The 19,111-nt window shown below is 40.3% G+C and overlaps 1 protein-coding gene and 1 long non-coding RNA gene across 3 annotated transcripts in view; one reads left to right on the top strand and one right to left on the bottom strand.

Annotated features, from left to right (window-relative positions):
* The window catches only part of WWC1 (WW and C2 domain containing 1), a 146,730-nt gene that overhangs the window by 80,627 nt on the left and 46,992 nt on the right, over positions 1 to 19,111 (top strand). For both annotated transcript variants that reach the window (XM_045027915.1, XM_045027916.1), the window contains exons 3-8: positions 2,404 to 2,607; positions 4,947 to 5,023; positions 5,976 to 6,055; positions 9,583 to 9,712; positions 10,197 to 10,325; positions 13,052 to 13,125. In XM_045027915.1, coding sequence (XP_044883850.1) covers positions 2,404 to 2,607; positions 4,947 to 5,023; positions 5,976 to 6,055; positions 9,583 to 9,712; positions 10,197 to 10,325; positions 13,052 to 13,125 — 694 coding nt within the window. The remainder of the gene's footprint in view (positions 1 to 2,403; positions 2,608 to 4,946; positions 5,024 to 5,975; positions 6,056 to 9,582; positions 9,713 to 10,196; positions 10,326 to 13,051; positions 13,126 to 19,111) is intronic.
* On the bottom strand, positions 12,737 to 15,432 carry LOC123376136. The gene is made up of 3 exons (XR_006581694.1): positions 15,311 to 15,432; positions 14,503 to 14,745; positions 12,737 to 12,876 (listed from the first exon to the last, which is right to left on the bottom strand). It is a non-coding gene; the product is annotated as an uncharacterized LOC123376136 (long non-coding RNA).

The following is a 19,111-nucleotide window of genomic DNA, read 5'->3' as shown; positions in this document are numbered from 1 at the left end:
AGGACAGAGCTAAATTAAATCTAACGCCAGCAACCAGTCAGATGAAATGAGCTGAGAACACTTCTAACTTACTATCTGAGATAAAGTAAACATAATTAAATTGAATTGCATACCCAGAATATTATATATCCATAGTACATTAATAATGAACTTCCCAAGTTAGTACTTCTCAGAGTGTAATACAACTTTTTTTCAGAGCTTCATTTGAGATAAGCCAAAATTCTCTTGCCAAACAGTGATGCTAACAAAGTGAGCCTTTATTCCTCAAACATGAAACCATACTATGATTCACTTACACGTTCTGAATTGAATGATAGACATAAGCAAAAACAACAAATTACATTATATTATTGGTGCTTGTATAATCTCTTCATCTGACAATCTCAAGGCACCTTCTCATAGCAGCTGGGATGAATCGAGCCCTGTGCGTGAATTTTATTGATCATGATTACATATTTGGTAATTGGAGCTCAATTAGTGCTGCAACTAGGGGAATGTAGCTTACTGCTTTGATTACTAGTTGTGATGAGTTAAATGTTTTGATGCAAGAGAGAACAGACTGTGGTTTCCCTATACAATTGCATAGATGATTTTCTGTATTAGTCCCCTGCCAAGTATCACTTACGTGGATGAGACAGATTTGCCCTTGCTGTGTGTATTATGTCAGCTGAAGTGTTCTCCTTTCAGCTCATCCTCCAATGACCAGATGCTGTCAGGGCTTCCTCTCTTTTTCCCTTCTGGCTGCCTCACCCCTGCCAGGCTTTCCCCCAGCAAAATTCTGTCCCCTTTGTAGTGTAATGCCAACAGCTTTGAGGCCTTGGTTAAACTGCTGTAAGTATTTAGAGGTATGTCTAGGGTTTTCATCAAAATGTGTTTGTTTCTCTTGATCCTGTATCTTCCAACCATGAAGATAATACTCTTGCTGACTTTAGACCTCTTCAGAGCTTCAGCTCTGGCAGTTTCTACTGAATATTTAAAGAAACTCTTAAAATATGCAGATTAGTGTCCCACAGATGGTTTCAACCAGGCCCTTTTTATTAATTATTCAATTCTTGGTAACTAGACATCCTCATTCAAGCATGATCAGTTCAGGCATCCTAGAGCATTTAAAGTCAGCTGAATAATGGCAGCTCCTGTTTTTGCATTTCAAATTGGCACATACAGTAGAGCTGAGAGAAAAACGAGACATTTTTGAAACACTTGCTCACACCACCAAAATGAAATAATAGAATTAAAATATAAGTTGTATTAAGAGTGGCAACTTATGTGACCCTTATGTGACTTTTCTTCATAGAAACCCCAGAAGGCTGTAAATTCATTGTATTGGAATAATGGAGGCCACAGAGTCCATTAAACTATCCATTATGTAAATACGGTTTTCCTATAACAGTTCTTCCCCTTGCTCCTTTGTCTTAAAATGAGTAGAATGATAATGCTGTACATCCTTTAAATGGGGAAAATAGAAGTTTAGTCCTTTCTCAAGGCACCAATGATGCAACATAATTAGGCCATGTTTATAGTATGGGCGCGACTGCTACAATGCCATCGTATAGATGTAGACTACAGCCATGGAAGGTTTTTTTTCAGATGTTGTAGAAACTACACTTCCTTGAACAGTGGTAGCTAGGTTGATGGAGGCATTCTTCTATTGACCTAGCTGCCTCTACATTGAAGACTAGGTTAGCATAGCTACGGTGCTCAGGGTGTGGATTTTTTACACCCCTGAATATTCGTAGCAAAGTTGACCTAGGTTTGAAGTGTGGACCAGGCTTTAAAGGGATGCACTTGGCTACATTAAATGACTTAATTCTCCTGTATTTGTAATATTCTTTTAGAATCTGATGAAAATATTGATTCCCCACTACAGACTTAGTTCTTCTTCACCGTAAAACATTTTATTTTGTAGCCTTTGTTGCTGTGACTATAGGGAAGTCGCATGGATAGTGTTGTATCTGTAACAATGTTTTCATTAAAATTCTTGGTTAGTGAAGTGGCATTTATAAATTACATATTTAGAACAGATGGTGGCCCCCAATAGAACACATCTGTGAAAAGTCTCAAGCCCTCAATATTTTTTTGGTCTTTCTCTAAAAAAAAATATTAAGAAGAATAGAAATTGTTCCACAATAACTTTTTGTATGACTAGAATCCGTTGCTGAAACTAGCATTTATTATTTTATCATTTATCATTTTTATACAGTAATTCAACACAACCAGTTTCATTTTAGATCAGCAGATTGCTAGACACTTAACAGACAAAAATGATTAGGAAGTTACATTCTAAATACTGACATAAGTGAGGGGAGGGGATGCTAGACACACTTTTTCTCTTGGTGTCTTTGTTTTCTCTTGAGTGATATTATCCTGTCTATCTTTTGAGTAAGGACTTTTATCTCTGCTAAGAATCCACACAGATAGAGGACCCTCGTGTGCAATGGCGGCGGGAGCAGGAACATATGCTGAAGGACTATCTGATACTGGCCCAAGAGGCAATCGCTGCTCAGAAAGAGATCTACCAGGTGAAACAGCAGAGACTTGAATTGGCCCAGCAGGAATACAGGCAGCTACATGATGTTTGGGAACACAAACTGGGCTCTCAGATCAGCTGTAAGTATTAAACTGTCTAGCAAGTGGGAAACAGCATCATGATAGAACCAGGAAAACAGTTTGTAATAAAACTGTCTGGTTTTGTAACTTGTTTTAGAGTAAAGTTAACTCTTTGCAGTTGGCTCCTGATAGGACAGATCTGTCACATCAAGGGCAGTGTCTTGCCTGTTCTCTCTGGCTTATCTGTATTCAAAACATTTCCCATTTTTAGCATTTATTTTATAAAAGTATTGCAATCCCTTTATATGAAATCTCACTACATCACGGTCTACTAAATCACTGCGGAAGAGGAGAGACACCAGTGCCTCAGGTGTGCAAATGATCAGTATGGGGATGAGCAAAATGTAATTAATGCTGGATCCCCAGCTGTGCCTGCCAGTGTGTGGTGGGAGGGTAACGGGACATGGTCAGATGTGCCTATCTGCCACCTCTGTGCTCCTCTGGAACCTGGGGCTGTCCAGGAATGGTTTGGTGCTCACATTCAGAGCAGTTCCCTGGGTGCTGTGTAATTATACTTGACAAGCAAATCCATCCACATGCACTACTTACGATGGGGCTGGATGAGCAGTAGTGTAGAGCTAGCTGGTTCTGGTCCGCATCAACCAAAGATTCTACATGTGATGTTTCAAGTTAGGCAAAATCAAGGACTGCTTCTGAAACTCTGGCCTTGAAACAATTGTCAATAGCTAGTAATGATTCAAATGTTCATCTTATTTCACAGATACGTCAACTGTATGATGACTGGAGTGTTATCTCCTGCTTTGTAGCTGAGCAGTCAATTTTATGAAGATTCCCTGTCTTCACTTTCTGTATAACTGGTCTTCCAGCCACTTCTTCCTGTCCACTCACACTGCCTATTTTCTCTTCTCCTTTCATCTCACTTCCTACTGTTCTCTGGGTCCATCTGTGTGAGTGCTGGGCCTGACCGCACCTCTTCCAGCGGCCACTGGGAGCTGCGAGCGGCCACGCAAATGTAAACAAACTGTCTGGCGGCTCACTAGAGGATTACCCTGACAAAGCCGCATGCTCTAGATGTTCTCATTATCCATATAAATGACCAAACCTTTTAAAATCCTACTGAGCAATTTTCCTCAATTATATCTTGTTACTGTGTTCTACAGGCTAATTCAGGATTACATTAAAAGGTGTTTAAGCAATTTAAATTTTGCTACCTTTCAGTTTCATTGAAATGTTCATCTCCACTAGGAGGATAAATAGAAGCGCCCAATCTAACTTTGCTATGCCACTATTCCACCTTGTATGCCATTATGTCCCCTGTCTCATCTCTGAAGTAAACAGCCCCAGACATTTTAATCTCTTCCTGAAGCTTTTCCCGGTCTCTGAATCCCATTCACTTCTGTTTTATATTACTCATGACTCTGAACTATAAACTGTATGCTCACGCTGGAGGGTTCTGTTAGCCTCCTGCCAATGTCTCTGAAAACAAAACTACAGTTTCTTACTACAGGGCATAAATGGATCATTGCACAGATCAAAAAACAGTTTCCTTGTCCCTAGCCACCCCCTAAAATAGCTCCCAGTTGTGCAGTGCTGTGCCTTCTGAAGCATAAAGGTTTTGTCCACTGATGAAGACAGGATGCTCCACTTGATGGAACATTGGTCTAATCCACTGAGGCACATCCTATGGTCTGCCACATCCTCAAGCCCTTCAGAAGGCTGTATTGCATTCTTCAGTTTTCTTGTTATGTTGTGTATTTGATGGATTAGTTTACAAGAAAAGCCTATTTTAAAATTGAAATCCTACATACAATCTCTCTCCCCCCACTCCTCTCAACCGCCTCCGGGGTGTGGTGAGAGTGTTTTATTTTTGTTAATGGATTTGGTATTGCAGGAGACCAAGCAACTGGGCATGGACCTAGTGTTTGGGCACTGTGCCAAGTAGAAGGGAGGGATTTTGATTGCTAGGAACTGGTGCCATATCAGGACTTACAGATGGAGCATGATCTGCATCTCCAACTTTCTCTGGCATACATTCCCATTGTGATTATTTGACCGTGCTGCTGGGTGCTGTCACACTGGAAGAAAAGGTGCAGAACTAGCATAGTGGGGAGAAGAGGATCTTAAGGTGGGAGAGAGCTGGGGGAAGTCTTGTTTCACTCAGAGTGTGGGGAGAGAGTTGGAGCATGAAGTGAAGCAGAGAAGATGAAAACAAATAAATTGGTCTCCTCAGGAGAGAGTATTAGGGCTTCAAGAATAAATATTTACTCTTCAGGTTGTGTGTACAGTATTGGAGTCGTCCTTTCAGATTTGTGATGTGTTGTAAAGCTCACGCTACCGTAAAATAGAATTCTTAATTCAACATGTTCTCTTCATTCCAGTGCACTCTGGCTCATCGTCTAGTTCTAAATATGACCCGGAGATTCTTAAAGCTGAAATTGCTACTACAAAATCCAGGGTAAGAAGTACATATGGACCTTTGCTTTCTGCTAATGATCTTAAGGAGCTTCAAAACCTCATGATAAATATTAAAGGAGATGCCAAGGCAGCTGAGTGAACTAATGCTGCTGCCCTTAATCTAGAATATAATTATCAGAAAGTCTCTGAAGTCAGTGTCCCAAAGTTCAACTATAATACATTTTTCTTGAAGGCTTTGAGCTTGCCTGAAAGCTGATAGAGCATATTTTGCTATAGATATTATCAGATATTTAACTAGGTGGTGACTTTGTACTGCAATTTCAAATACCTAGGAGTGGTCTCCAGACATGGGTAGCTATTTTGTGTTCAGTTCAGTGCAGACTGTTAGAGTGCTGTCCCTTCTCATGGAGACTTTACTTCTGGTCATTTTTGTTCCCAATCTAAAGCAGGTGAGACAGGCTTCTATGGAGGAGCATAACAGAGAAAACTACAGGGTCCATGTATTTACAATTTGCATTATCTTCCCACTGTGTTAGTTGTACAATGAAATCGCTTGACTGGGAAAGCCCAGTAGGTGGCTTATATTATTGCAATTAAGCAGCTGTCTTATTATTTAACCATTTTTTAAAAGTCAGTAAAGACGTTAAATGTTGAATAAAAATGACATTCATTGTATTCCATATTTGTCTCCTTTTAATCTTTATATGTCAACATGTATATTTAAGAGTTAAGAATTTCACATCTCCTGCACCTAACTTGATGCCACATAACTTCTAGGAACTGGATGAATATATCTCCACTAACGGGTGATTTTATAATACTGTCCAGATGAAGTAGTAGTTATGGCTATTCACTGTTGTTGTGCTAAATTGATATTCTAGGAGATTCAGCCTGAAGTGCCCATCCCGATTAAGCATTGTGTGGATAATACCATGCCTTTAATCATAATGGATGTATCAGTCTGTAACACTTTGCTCTTCCAATTACTACAGGTTAATAAATTGAAGAGAGAGGTGGCTCATATGAGGCAAGATCTGCAGTACAAAGAGCATGGCTTCCAGACACTAAAGAAGTAAGTTTAATGCACAATCTTATTTTCCGGTAAAAAGTTCTTTCCCTTCCCACCCCCTCTCCCCGGTTCTTTAGCTGCTTGAATAATGCAAGAGTTTTCTCTGCCTGTGTGTGCTCCTAGGGTGCTAATATCTGGGCACACAACTGACAGACTCGAAAAGCAGTACACACAGCACATACTAGAATCTGTCACTTGCGCATGTAAGTGCTAGTGTAGTAAATGTGAGCAAGTACAAACTGACTTAACTCCAAAAAGGACTTCCAACAATGTCATGAGGCCACATTATGTCATCATTTAAAGTACAGGACTGCCCACTGTATCTAGTACTGCTTAACACTGATGTCATGGTAGGGCCCAGGTTCTTGATTCAAGGGATCATTGTTTTTAGGGGCATTGAAAAAAAGCTGTAAAAAAACAAGGACCTTGATGCTTACCAGTGTAGGAATAACAGTTGGCATTTCTTAAGTAAGGAGGCATATAGTGTAGGTGGTTAATTTTTACCACTTACAAATTCATAGATGTGCCAGCTCCTCTCAGTAGAATTCCCTTGGGAGGAGGGAAAGACCAGCTGTCAAGTTGTTCAGCCTACTTCTGTTGAAGAGAATACACCACTTCAACATGACGTCTGTGCCCTGTTTAATATGCAGAACATATCAAAACTGGTTTCCATACAAATTTGTAGGAAGTCTTTCCTCTGTAATTTACAAACCAGTTGCTTAGCCACTACTATATTGGTTTCAGATATATGTCACATCTCTGAGGAGTATTAATTTATATTACCATGCATCCTAGAACCCCTACTGATGGACCAGGATCTTGTTGTTCTAGGTGCTGCACAAACACAGTACAAAAATGACTTTTTCACAGCTTCTGTCAGAGGCTTCTTAAATCTAAACCCACCAATCTTTCTCCTACTGTGATGAATTCAAGGAGAATTGGGGGGAGGAATAGCTCAGTGGTTTGAGCTTTGGCCTGCTAAACCCAGGGTTGTGAGTTCAATCTTTTAAGGGGCCATTTAGGGATCTGTGGCAAAAAATCTGACTGGGGATTGGTCCTGCTTTGAGCAGGGGGTTGGACTAGATGACCTCCTGAGGTCCCTTCCAACCCTGATATTCAATGAAAATAAAATTATCCTGTTTACTGAAGGAAGATCTCCAATGTGGAAGCAGGGAAAATGTGCAAAGATTCACTTTGCCTGTCATTAACCAAGAGGATTTGGTTAATGACACTTTGAAGGAAGGAATATATTAACTTCATGGAGTTTGATGTCTATTTTCTGGTAGTGTATAGGAAGACTCCTAAGTTTGTCGAAGTTCATGGTTTTCAAGGGAGGGCAGTATCGAGAGAAAAATCTGTGCTAGGGCACCACTAAGGAGGAAGAAGAAAAGGAATTCCTGTTGCATGGATTTGTCTGCCTTTTGCAGATGTCAAAGACCTCTGGGCATAACTCTCAGATCTCAGTCTTGGCTTATTCTTGTATATACCTTTTTACACTAGCACTTACTAGTGTAAGTGGTATATTCTAACAACGTGTTTGAATGATGACATTTGTGTATGCAAATCCCATTTTCCATGCTTGCACCCGGGTGCTAGCATGCCAAAAGTGCCAGGACTAGCAGAAACCACGCTGAAGCCCTACCGAAATGCAGGCCCTGTATCATCAGGAAACCTAAAATGGATTATTAGCTTTATATGGGTTGTGGAATCTGTAATTGTCACTTTAGGCAGAGAGGTGGAGTGTGTACTAGTTGTGGCTTGAAGATCTCTGTGTTCAATATTTGTGTCTATTAATGTCTAAGTGGTACTTACATCTTAACCTGTTTTAAAATGTTGGAGTACATCAGTCAATCCTGTACAAATATATTAAGCATAACTCACTGTGTGGTAGATCTGTGCAGATGTCCTCACAACCTCCCTGCAGGCTGCAGATCTCTACCTGCTGCTGTTTGAAGTAGTAACAACAGCCATACTTCTAGGCCAGGGATTGGCAACCTTTGGCATGCGGCCTGTCAGGGAAATCTGTTGGCGGGCTGGGATGGTCTTTTTACCTGCAGCGTCCGCAGGTTTGGCCGATCGCAACTCCCACTGGCCGCAGTTCGCCATTCCAGGCCAACGGGGGCTGTGAGAAGTGGCGGCCAGCACATCCCTCGGCCCACACCACTTCCCGCAGCCCCCATTGGCCTGGAACGGCAAACCGCCAGTGGATTTCCCTGATGGGCCGCGTGCCAAAGGTTGCTGGTCCCTGTTCTAGGCAAATACTTCCTCTTATTCTCCCCCTATTTGTGGTGGTCCTGCTTGGTCCTCGGAAGTACAAAGCTCTTATACTAGAATCGAGAAGAGAGTACTGTGAGGGGGGTTAGTATGTTTTAATTTTGTACTCACACTGAGGTGAGACTAGCCTCATTTTGCTGCTAAAATGTGTCTGATACTCTAACTTTGGAGCACTGAGCTGACACTTTAGGTTGCAATTTTCAGATTTATTTGTCATTCAGGAATACCATAGTCCTTGGGTTATACACGTTTACTTACATGTTTTGTAATGTACATTGTAAAATACGTTGTTTTATATTCTACTAACATAAGTGATATAGAAAACAACAGGCGCTCCTTCATCCTGAATATATAGAAGTAACAACATGCCCAGTACCTGGAGACTAATTAAGGGCATATTCTATAAAACTCATGCCAAAAGTGTCTCCCTTGTACCATTCTGAATACAAATTTAGACTGATCCTGCCATTGTCCATGTGGAGAAATCCTTGTAATGTTCTACAATTTTGAGACATCTGAAAACACCAGATCTGAAGATTCATCTTAACTTTTCAGCTGAGCCAGGTGCTTTCTGGAACATGACTTTTGGACCCTCTAATTCTGAAAATGCTTATCATATTGTGAATAGGACAATTGAGTATGGTGAGCATTGCAAACAGTGTTTGCAGTGTCAAGCTGTAAGTTGTCACAGAGATAGGAGAGACATGTTCAATAAGTTAGTTCTTTTGACATTTCCAAACACATGAAGGAAGTCAAGTAAAAGCATCTATGGTCCAGATTCTGCTCTTGTTATATGGGCATCAGTTTGGAGTAATTCCATTGGAATTTGACTCCTAACATATAATGTTGGCAATAGTAGGAATTTTATTTCACTGCACTTGTTTCTCATTGTGGGCATGTCAGAAACCAAAGGGATGGCATTAAAGTAGCCCCTCTTAGTTAGCTTCAGAATAGTGGAATTCTCAAGGTTAATGTAACTGCATATCATGAAGTAACTTATTCAAAAGGGGAAAAGAACCATGATCATTCACTAACTCTGTTCTCTCCTTCTTATGGGTGAGGACAGCCCATGATTAAGAATGTTTACATGCTTGGAAGTGGACACAGAAAGTTCATGTGTTTTAGCATTTGAAACGCGTTCACCTAAAATTTCTTTAATAAACTTGAACTACAGTGTCAGATGCCTAAATTATGTTGGGCATATCTTGAGTGTTTTAAGTCTCTTTCCTCTTTTTATTTTGTAACTTTTCATGCAGAATTGATATGAAAATGTCTGATACTCAAGGTGGATACAAACTTGATGAAGCACAAGCCATATTAAGTGAAATGAAAGCTATCAAGAAAGCAATCACTTCAGGAGAGAAGGAAAAACAAGATCTCATTCAGGTACTGAAATAATTTTAAATAATGAGCTATTGATGGAAAGGACAAGGCTTTGCCTTGAAACACTCTTGCAAAGTTGATCTTATGTAACTAGAAATGTTCACAATATCTAGGGCAGACTAAATCTCTTATTTCAAAGAATATAATTATTAGTTTAGGAGTTAATATAAAATGACCCAACATCACATTTGGAGTGGAACTGTCATCCTTTTGGTTTTATTCATTGATCACAAACTCAAAGATGGTATGATGTGACATTGGCTTCAATTAAATCACTTTATCATCCCCAGAGCTCTAAAATGAGAGCAAGAACATCAAAGAAAAGCTTGCGCTAAGATGCATATTCCTACTAAGGAACTTTTTATCAAAGAAGGGTCACTGTGATTTTTACTCAAGCTTAAATATCTCATTCAATGTAATGATGTTGTGCAGCTGGTGATATTTTTTCTAACAAGAAAAGAGATGACTTTGTGAATTCTTGTTTTAGAGCTTAGCCAGGTTAAAGGATGGCTTTGTGACTGACAGAGGATCACAATCAGACCTGTGGGACAGCAATGCATCCTTATTACCTCCACAGTATCTGGATGTTAGCTCCCAAACAGATGTTTCAGGAAATGTGAGTAACACGTGACACAAACACATGCAAAAATGATTCCTCTGCACTGGATCAATGTTGCCATATTGCAAGTCTTCAAGCTAGGGCAAATAACTATTAATTGATGAGCCTTCAGAGTTTCAACATCAGTGTGGTTTTCATTGAAGTTTCATTTGATCTGTTAACGTAAGTCTAACGGCAAGTCCATTCAAAATGGAGCAGGTAGTAGTGGTGGTGGCACCTGCCCAACTTATAACTTTTAGCCTAGTGGTTAGAGCACTTGCCTGGGAGGTGGGAGACCGAGGTTCAATTGTCCCCTCTCTGCCAGCAGGGGAAAGATGATTTGAGCAGTGGTCTCCCACCTCCCAGGTGGGGGCCCTTACCACTGGACTACAGAGATTTCTCTCTCTCTCTTCCCTCCCTCCCTTCTTCCTCCCCACCTAATAGTCATTGGGCCGGAGTGTGGGGGAGAGTTTCTATAATTCAGTGATTAGTGCACCCACCTAGGAGGTGGGAGACCTTGGGTCTGGTCCCCCTCTCCAATCACTCTTTCATTATTCTACCACAGTGGAGCAGCTTCAGTAGGAGAGACTGAGGGAGCCCCCATCAGAATATCACATAGCTCAGGAGTTAGAGCATCCTCCTGAGAGGATTTGAGCTGGGCTTTCCCACCTTCCTCCCCTGCTGAACCTGGGTCTCCCATGTCCCAGAGGAGTGCTCTACCCACTGAGCTAAAAGTTATAAGGTGGGTGGCAGCAGCAGCTCCTCCTCCTCCTCCTCCTCCACCTCTGGCCAGTTCATGTGCAGCAAGAAGCAGCTAAAGCGTCTAAACCCCGTGACTCGAGGAGGTGCGTTCTGATTTGTGGATCTCAAGCGGAGATTAGCGCCTCCCTACAGTCTAGACCAGGGGTTGGCAACCTTTCAGAAGCGGTGTGCCGAGTCTTCATTTATTCACTCTAATTTAAGGTTTTGCGTGCCAGTAATATATTTTAACATTTTTAGAAGGTCTCTTTCTATAAGTCTATAATATATAACTAAACTATTGTTGTATGTAAAGTAAATAAGGTTTTTTAAATGTTTAAGAAGCTTCATTTAAAACTAAATTAAAATGCAGAGCCCCCAGACTGGTGGCCAGGACCTGGGCAGTGTGAGTGCCACTGAAAATTAGCTTGCGTGCCGCCTTCGGCACACGTGCCATAGGTTGCCTACCCCTGGTCTAGACTTAGGTGCCTATATCTGTAAACAGGGCGGGACTTAACATATATCCCTCTGATTGGCATCTCCCATTGGCTAGCTTTGGCGGCTCCCTGCCTGGCATGTTGGCTTTTGTGGATCACATTCTAAGGCCTCTATCTCTCCCCATGCATTTTATAGGCACCTAACTCGGCTTTGGGGATTCCAGCGTTATTCCTGTGATTTTTTTTTTCCCTAGGCACCTAAAAGTTTGGCACTATGATGCTCAGTGTTGCAAAGCCTAAGTCTCTTTGTGGATCTCACCCTTTCCTCCCCCTAAATATTTCTTCCTTGAGGCATGGAATATTCTGTTAACCTTTCAGTTATAAGGCAAGCATTATGACGTAGGGAACGTTTTGAGGCTACCTATGGATTTAGCTTTGAGGAAGATTACAAATTTGCAGGGCTAGGTCATTCATGAAGTTAGTTTCTACTAGCTGGGAATTTGAATTGTAAATGAGTAATGTTACCAATTAAAAAAAAAATTCAACTCTTTGTTACAATTTGTTACAATGCAACCCTGTGTAGAAGACAATCGCAGCCTTATGCACCTCTTAAAAACAAAGGTGGCCCTTAAGTGGTGCATAACCCTTGTGCTGGCTCTCTCCACAAGAGTGTACTTTACCCTTGGATCCTATTATTGTAAATGGGAATTATGGAATAGGTGCAAATCCTTAGGGCTTTAAAATTAATGATTCCTTGGGGTGAATTCTTCCAATGTCTGTTGATTAACATCCTTAACTTTCAAAGATATATAGAAGCCCTCTAATCCACACATCCTGACTTTTGCACGTACAGGTGGCTTCTTGCCACTTCTTAGTAAGATTTAATAGCAGGTTGCTGTAGTATGGTCTTGTATTAAAATTATAAACTTTCATGGTGCTGTACAAACATTGGGCTCTGATCTGGCAATCGGATCAGCGCAGGCAAACCGGTGTCACCCTTGACTGGGGCTTTGCACAGGGGCAGCGGGGACAACCCATGTGGCTCAGATGGCAGGTTTGGTATCATTGTGACCAATCCTGCAAATCCTCACTCGAGTGAATAGTTCTCTCTACTATAGTTTATTTGTGTAAGGCATCTATTAGCCCAGTCCTAATAGCCATAATGTTCCTTGCCCTAAAGATTTTTCAATCTAAATAAGGCAGACCAACGCAAGACATATTGTAACATTTCAGAGATAGTAAAAATTACCTTGCAAAAAGTCCTCCGCTGTAGTTTTAAACGCAAAGGGGGAAAAATCTGGGCCCCAATCATAGATGTGAATTAGTCAGATTCTGCTGTACTCTGTAACTGGAGAGCAAGATAACCCTTGCATCTTATATCAGTTTTTAGACACCTGAAGCACATAATCATAAAAAATCAATCAAAGGAAACAATTTTCAGTATGATCGCTTCTTGAATCTATTAATTTAATTCAATTGACAAGTTAGCAGCATTACAATTTGAATATAGAATGTCTCAAGGCACAACAGCTGTTTATTAATTCACTGGTTTTATACTTTATTTCCTAGTTTATCACAAGCACTAATAATCAGTTGGCTGAGAAGGTCAGATTACGCCTCCGATATGAAGAAGCAAAGAGAAGGTAGTTGGTGTTTTGTCTGTTGTTGCTTACCATCGGGATGGTACAATTCAAAATGTAAACAGATATCTGTGATTGAGGGGAAAACCCATTAAGAGCACAATTAGAACTTCAGTGGAGGTGGTGGGGCATTCACTGAAACTTTGAAAGATCTTTTGTGCTTAGGGGCCAGCATGCAGCAACTGTTTCTTTGAAAGACTCCAGCTTTTAATGACAAGAAAGACTGTGTGGAATTGCAAATCAAATGTTAGGATGGTGTCTTAGTAATTAACCAGAACACTCAACAGAGTAAATACAAATTTTTAAATAATCACAGTACAGAAGATAAACACAGATTCTACCCTTCTCCTTACTTAACTTTTAAAACATCCTGTATGACAAAAATGAAATGTAAAAAGTTAAGAATAAATTGATCCACTTATGTGAAATTAATTTTCTTTATAGCCTAAGTCTTTTCTTGACCAGGTAAATAAAGTAATTGTCTGTATAACTGAAACATCATTGCTACATAACCAATATTCAAATTGTTGAGCTAGTGAGGCAAAAGGCTTCTGAGTCAAAACTGGGGAAAGTCATTCTAATTCTCAAATGACAAAAGTAACGTGGATGGCATATACTATTGTGCCTCTCAGTGCCTCTAGGCCTCCCCTCCTAATGAGTCAACTGTGTCTGAAAACAGAGCTATGAAGTCCCCCGCAGCTTAGTATTCAAAACTTCCAGTATTCATATTTCTCAGATCTATGGATGACTTTTAAAGCAGAGCCTGGGAGATATGTGCGTTGCATTAATGCTTGATTATTTACAAACATCTTCAGTTCTAAGCTTAATGAAAATTCTTAAAGTTCTGACCAAACTTTATTCCTGAAACCCCCAAGAATGCAGACATTGAACTTGCAAAAATCTCGAAAATTTTGAAGTTTTAGACTTAAGCTGTTCCTCCGGACATGACCTTGGAAGCCAATGTAAATTCATATTATGAAATTGCAACTAATCATTAACAGAGACATTGTGCTTTGGTAGATACAGAGCATTCACCCACCTTTGTCCTACATAAAGCATCTGGGGCATAATTGAGGAGATGACATATTCTCCTCAGAAATTTATTTGGCATTTCTCTAATGATCTTTCCATCCCCAAATTTCCACATATAAAAATTTAATGAGATAATATAATTCAATAATATAGTTTTTGAGCACAAGGGTTATGAATTTTGAGCTGTGAACAGTCTGAGAGCCTGTGCAATTAAATAACTCTGATGCACACTAGAAAAACAAAGAATTGTTTGCATGGACCAAAAGGCTCTCCCAGTAGCTTCCTATATACATTTATCCCATTCACAGCTGAATGCAAAGCATATAAACAGATAAGAAAAGGACTTACCCTGTTCAATATAGTGGTCATCAGTTATCCATTTATGGAACTTTGGTTTATGTCCAAAAGTAAATATTTTAGTTTTCAGCTAATCTATAGTTGTGTATTCCTGCTGATAAAAAATGCCAAAATCCCATAATGGACATTTCAGACTCAAAGGCGTTTGGGACAACAGAACCATACCTGCCTATAGCAGGACACTGGTCAGTTCAGAATTTTAGGGGCAAAATACTGCTTCCCCTCAAATAGGCCCTGTAAAAATTAAAAAGAGAGGAGGACAATAAACCATGATACACACCCTTTATAATAGACATAGGATCTGTTAGATTGTCCTTCCACCCCATCCTAACCCTGGCCATTGTTTGGCCAAGAAGGGATCTCAAAAGATAGTTAACCTGAGACCTTCAAGCCCTTGCAAGTTTCTCCCTAAAATGGCTTCTGTCAACAGACTTAAAAGCAAATTTCAAATCAGTAAAGGCCACATAAAATATTCCCCCATTGGGGGAAACAGTATTTGGAGATCAAATGTGAGAGCATGAAACAATTAACTATAGCTGAGAAGCTGTATTCCTAAAGTTGTCTAGTTCTCTGCAAAAAGGTTACAGCTCTCAGCCCTAAGAGATATCTGGAATAGAGTTTGAAGACCGCATCTAAAAGGCTGATTGGATGGTAATTCCCAGGTTTATTTCTATCCCTCTTATAAAGTGGGACAATAATAACAGTAGACCAACCTGCAGGGAAGTCCCTGTATTATTGGAACCAACTTTCAAAATCTATTTAAAATTACACTAAGTTTGCAGCCCCAGGTATTTCTTACCTTCCCCATAGATTGGCAAAGTGGAATTAAAAGAAAGGCTCCTTATGCTGAGTCTGTAAGAAGAATAAGAATGTCTCTGTCCCCAGGACCCAGTGGAGCATTACTCTCCCAAAAGAACCAAGTAAGCTAATGGGTACTTTTCCATAAGTGAGTCAGGGATTCAAGCACTATGTAGAGAGACTCACTGTAAACAGGAGAGTCCCAGTGGGAAGAGTAAACATTCAGGGCTTAATAAAACAGATTTATCTGGAAAGATAAAACTGAAGGCCTGGAAATGGGGGTTACTTGATGTTAATTTAGTTATAACATTTAATTTAATTGAAACCCAAAGGGCCAGACTACTTGTAGGTCTCCTGCTAACATGCTTAACTTCCATTTCTGAAAAGATTCAAGGGCCTGGTGATAGTCTCATCCTTAGCTAGCTGGGCTTCTCGAAGGAAAGGTCAATACAAAGTGACTTGCGCCAGCCTAGTTTTGTAATGCAGAGCAGGCCTAAGGGTATGTCTACACTATGGGCACTATAGTGGCATAGTGATGGTGCCATAGCTCTGCCAGCATAACCCCATAATGTAGGCCAGCATGTACCATGGAAGGGGTTTTCCCATCACTGTAGGAATATCACTTCACCACATAATGGTAGTTAGGTTGATGGAAGAATGTTTCTGTCATCCTAGCTGTATGTACACTGGGAGTTAGGTCGGCACGGCGATGTTGCTCGGGGTGTGGAATTTTTAGACCCTGAGCAACATAGCTATGTTCACCTGAATTTAAAGTGTACACCAGGCCTTAATCAAATTGGGATAAACAAGGTTGGAATTGGACAGCAGATACCAGCCATTGTGACTGAACCCTTGACCAAGACTTGTCTTAGAAGGTCTTAAATGGATGTTTTCATGGCTTAATGACATATTTGACACCATTGCTGCAGCAGTTGGAGCATTACAAAAGTTTAAGAATGTTCTTGCGAGCACACTTCCTAAAGGTCCGCCTCCATTTTGGTGGGTGCCATTTCATCAGCCATTGAAGCGCAGAAGCAGGTCTGTCTACTTGAATTTCTGATTGATTTTGGGTGTGTAACATTGACAGATGCTGGCTGTCGGTGGGTATGATTGAACCGGGGCCCTTTGGGGCTTAGTGTATGAGCCTCTGCCGCATGAGCTAAAAGCCAACCGGCTGTTAGCTAGGGTTGTAGAGCAGACTCATTTTATCTCTCTCTTTAAGTGGTCTCAATGCCACTAGATGGGACACAACACCACACCCAGAAGGTGTGTAGGTTACAGGTGCACACAGGTATAGAAGTGCACATGCTCTGATTTGTTCCTGCAAAGAGGGAGCCACTTGTTTGGGTCAATAAAGGAATCAGATTGCATATTGTGATAGCAAACAAACAATCTAGAATGATTGTTCTATTTAAAAAGAGTACCGTTAAAAATAAAACTAAGCATCCTTCCCTCCACTTCCTTCAGCCTCAGAGGTGATATGCACTCAGAATGGCTCTGTGCCTGACACCTCAGAACCTACTATTGCTGATTTCTTTGTAATGCAAATCTGGACTTGTGCATGAATGATATGGTTTAAATGCTCAGTCTGTGAAAGCTGAAGGGCTGGAGTTTTCAGCCAAATGCCAAGTCATTTGCAAAGCATTTATTCCATTATGATGAAATAATTTTTTGGACTTCAAAAATGGGTTTATTTTTTTAATCCAAAAAGCAAAGAATGGTTGCTTGCAAAGCAGAGGCAAATTCAGGGTTAGTTTAAAAAAAGGTGTAAGAATGTGTGCAGAGCATTGAGAGCAAATTCCATTGAAAAGCCATATCCATGCAAATGTATGCCAGGAGTGATCAGATTAATACCAAGCAATCCTCTTATAAAAATTCATATTCCTTCAAAATGCACTGAGGAATTCTTGGATTATAAATTAATGCCACTGTGAATTCTTCATTGGAGCACACTGTTGCACTTAATCAGGCAGTCAGAAACAAAATAGCTCTAAGAAAGCCTAAAAACGGTCAGGATGAATTTCTAATAATTATAGAATTTAAATTAATTAAGAAGAAGCAACAGTCCTGTGGGAACTGGCTCTGCATTAAGAATGCCCCTCCCCCCAAATGTGGCTTCTGTGCAGAAAAGCGACAGAAAAAGCGTTAATGTCCATTGTAGTGTCCATGAGAATAAGTTAGATAGGCTTAGTCCTGGCTGGCCTGGTTGCCTCCCTTTCATAGATCCCTATGGACTTCTGGTCTTCCTGTACTTTGGAGCTGGAGGGCGGAAGTTGAATCCTGAGAGCCTTTGATAACCATGTAACAGTGGTTGACCCCTTTTCTGTGATCCTGCTAACTCTGACAAGCCAATCAGGGTTTGAATTTAGTCTGTACCTAAGGGTATATTTACACTAAGATTTTTAATCCCAGTTAGTTGGCTGCCCATTTACCTGAGTTAATAAATATAATTGTACATGCTCAGCCTAGCATAAACATCAAACATTTGTGTTCTGGAACAATGTAGTATGTCCAGAGTACAAAAAAATTGGCAAACTCAGATTGGCAACCAATTGACTTCAGTTTAACTCCAGTCTTATTACACCCTGAATGAGACGTGTAACTACTGTCCCATGAGGGCAATTTGCATGCCAAACTTCATCTTCCCAGACACCAGCCTTTTCAGCTGTAGAGCTGTTAAAAAAGAATCCCCCCAAACAAACAAACAAAACCAACCGTCTTTCATATTTTATATCAAAACTGCTGAACCTTTTTTTGTATAATCTTTTCACAAAGGTCCACGTTTTGTCAGAGAAAAAGCATGGAAAACTTCATCCTTAAAGGGGGAAGCTTCAAAAACCTAAATGACTTGAGTCCAGGTAGCTAGAATGGAAATTTATGCGATCTGATCTGCTATATAGCTACCCACTAAAACTCCAGCTATTACTCTATTTAAACCATTATAGTTACTGCTATACCAGCTATTGCTGTTGATTCCTTTCTTTTGGTTATTCAGTACCTATCTGTCCTTTCTTAGGTTCTTGAACGTATGATGCAGCCCTGAAGTACCAGTTACTATAAAGTTTAATGTTGAGCTTCGGAATAATGCCTGTAATCAAAATAGTTTTTATGCTGTATCCATATAAGTGACTAGTGATTCAGAGTGATATTTTGTCACCCCTTTGACTGTTCACGTACACATATGTTGCTGCTGCCTGAGGTTTAAGTTTTAATGCTTTGATTTTTTTCAAATCTGGACTTGCACTGAGCAACCTTGTTCAAAATAGCAGGGTGCCCTGAAACCCAGAGCTGAGAGTTTAGGAACAAGGTCGTTCGCACAGTATCCAGATGCATTAGTTAGGGTTATAAATGTTAACATAACCACTCAGACTGTTACACTTCTGACTAGCAATATATGATGTAACTGTACTTTAATGTGGCCCGTAAATGTGCTTTACTAAAACTGTTCAACATTCAATATTCAGATTATTTTAGTACTAACTAGCATCATATTAGCTTTGTCAATACAAGATCAGTTTTTTCATTTGAAATGTAACTGACTTAATCTGGTATCCATAAAGAGCACTTCACAGTCCTGAAGTACAAAGTTCTGTCAATCCACAAAACAGGTAGAGCACTGACAGTGGCAGTGTGTATCAGCCTGTGTGTATCAGCTCTGACTTGGATAGAACATCTCTAGGGTTTATACCAAGATGTTTTTCACTCCCGTAACTTCTATTGGGTACAGCTGGTGGAAACAGTAGTGCAGGCAATTCTCAGATGGGTCTGGTGTCTATCACTGTCAGAAGATGTTGTGGTTAAA

Source organism: Mauremys mutica, chromosome 8 (assembly GCF_020497125.1).
Source record: "Mauremys mutica isolate MM-2020 ecotype Southern chromosome 8, ASM2049712v1, whole genome shotgun sequence".
Taxonomy (NCBI): domain Eukaryota; kingdom Metazoa; phylum Chordata; order Testudines; family Geoemydidae; genus Mauremys; species Mauremys mutica.
The sequence above is the reverse complement of the archived record's forward strand: the minus strand, read 5'-3'. Positions and strand labels throughout refer to the sequence as shown.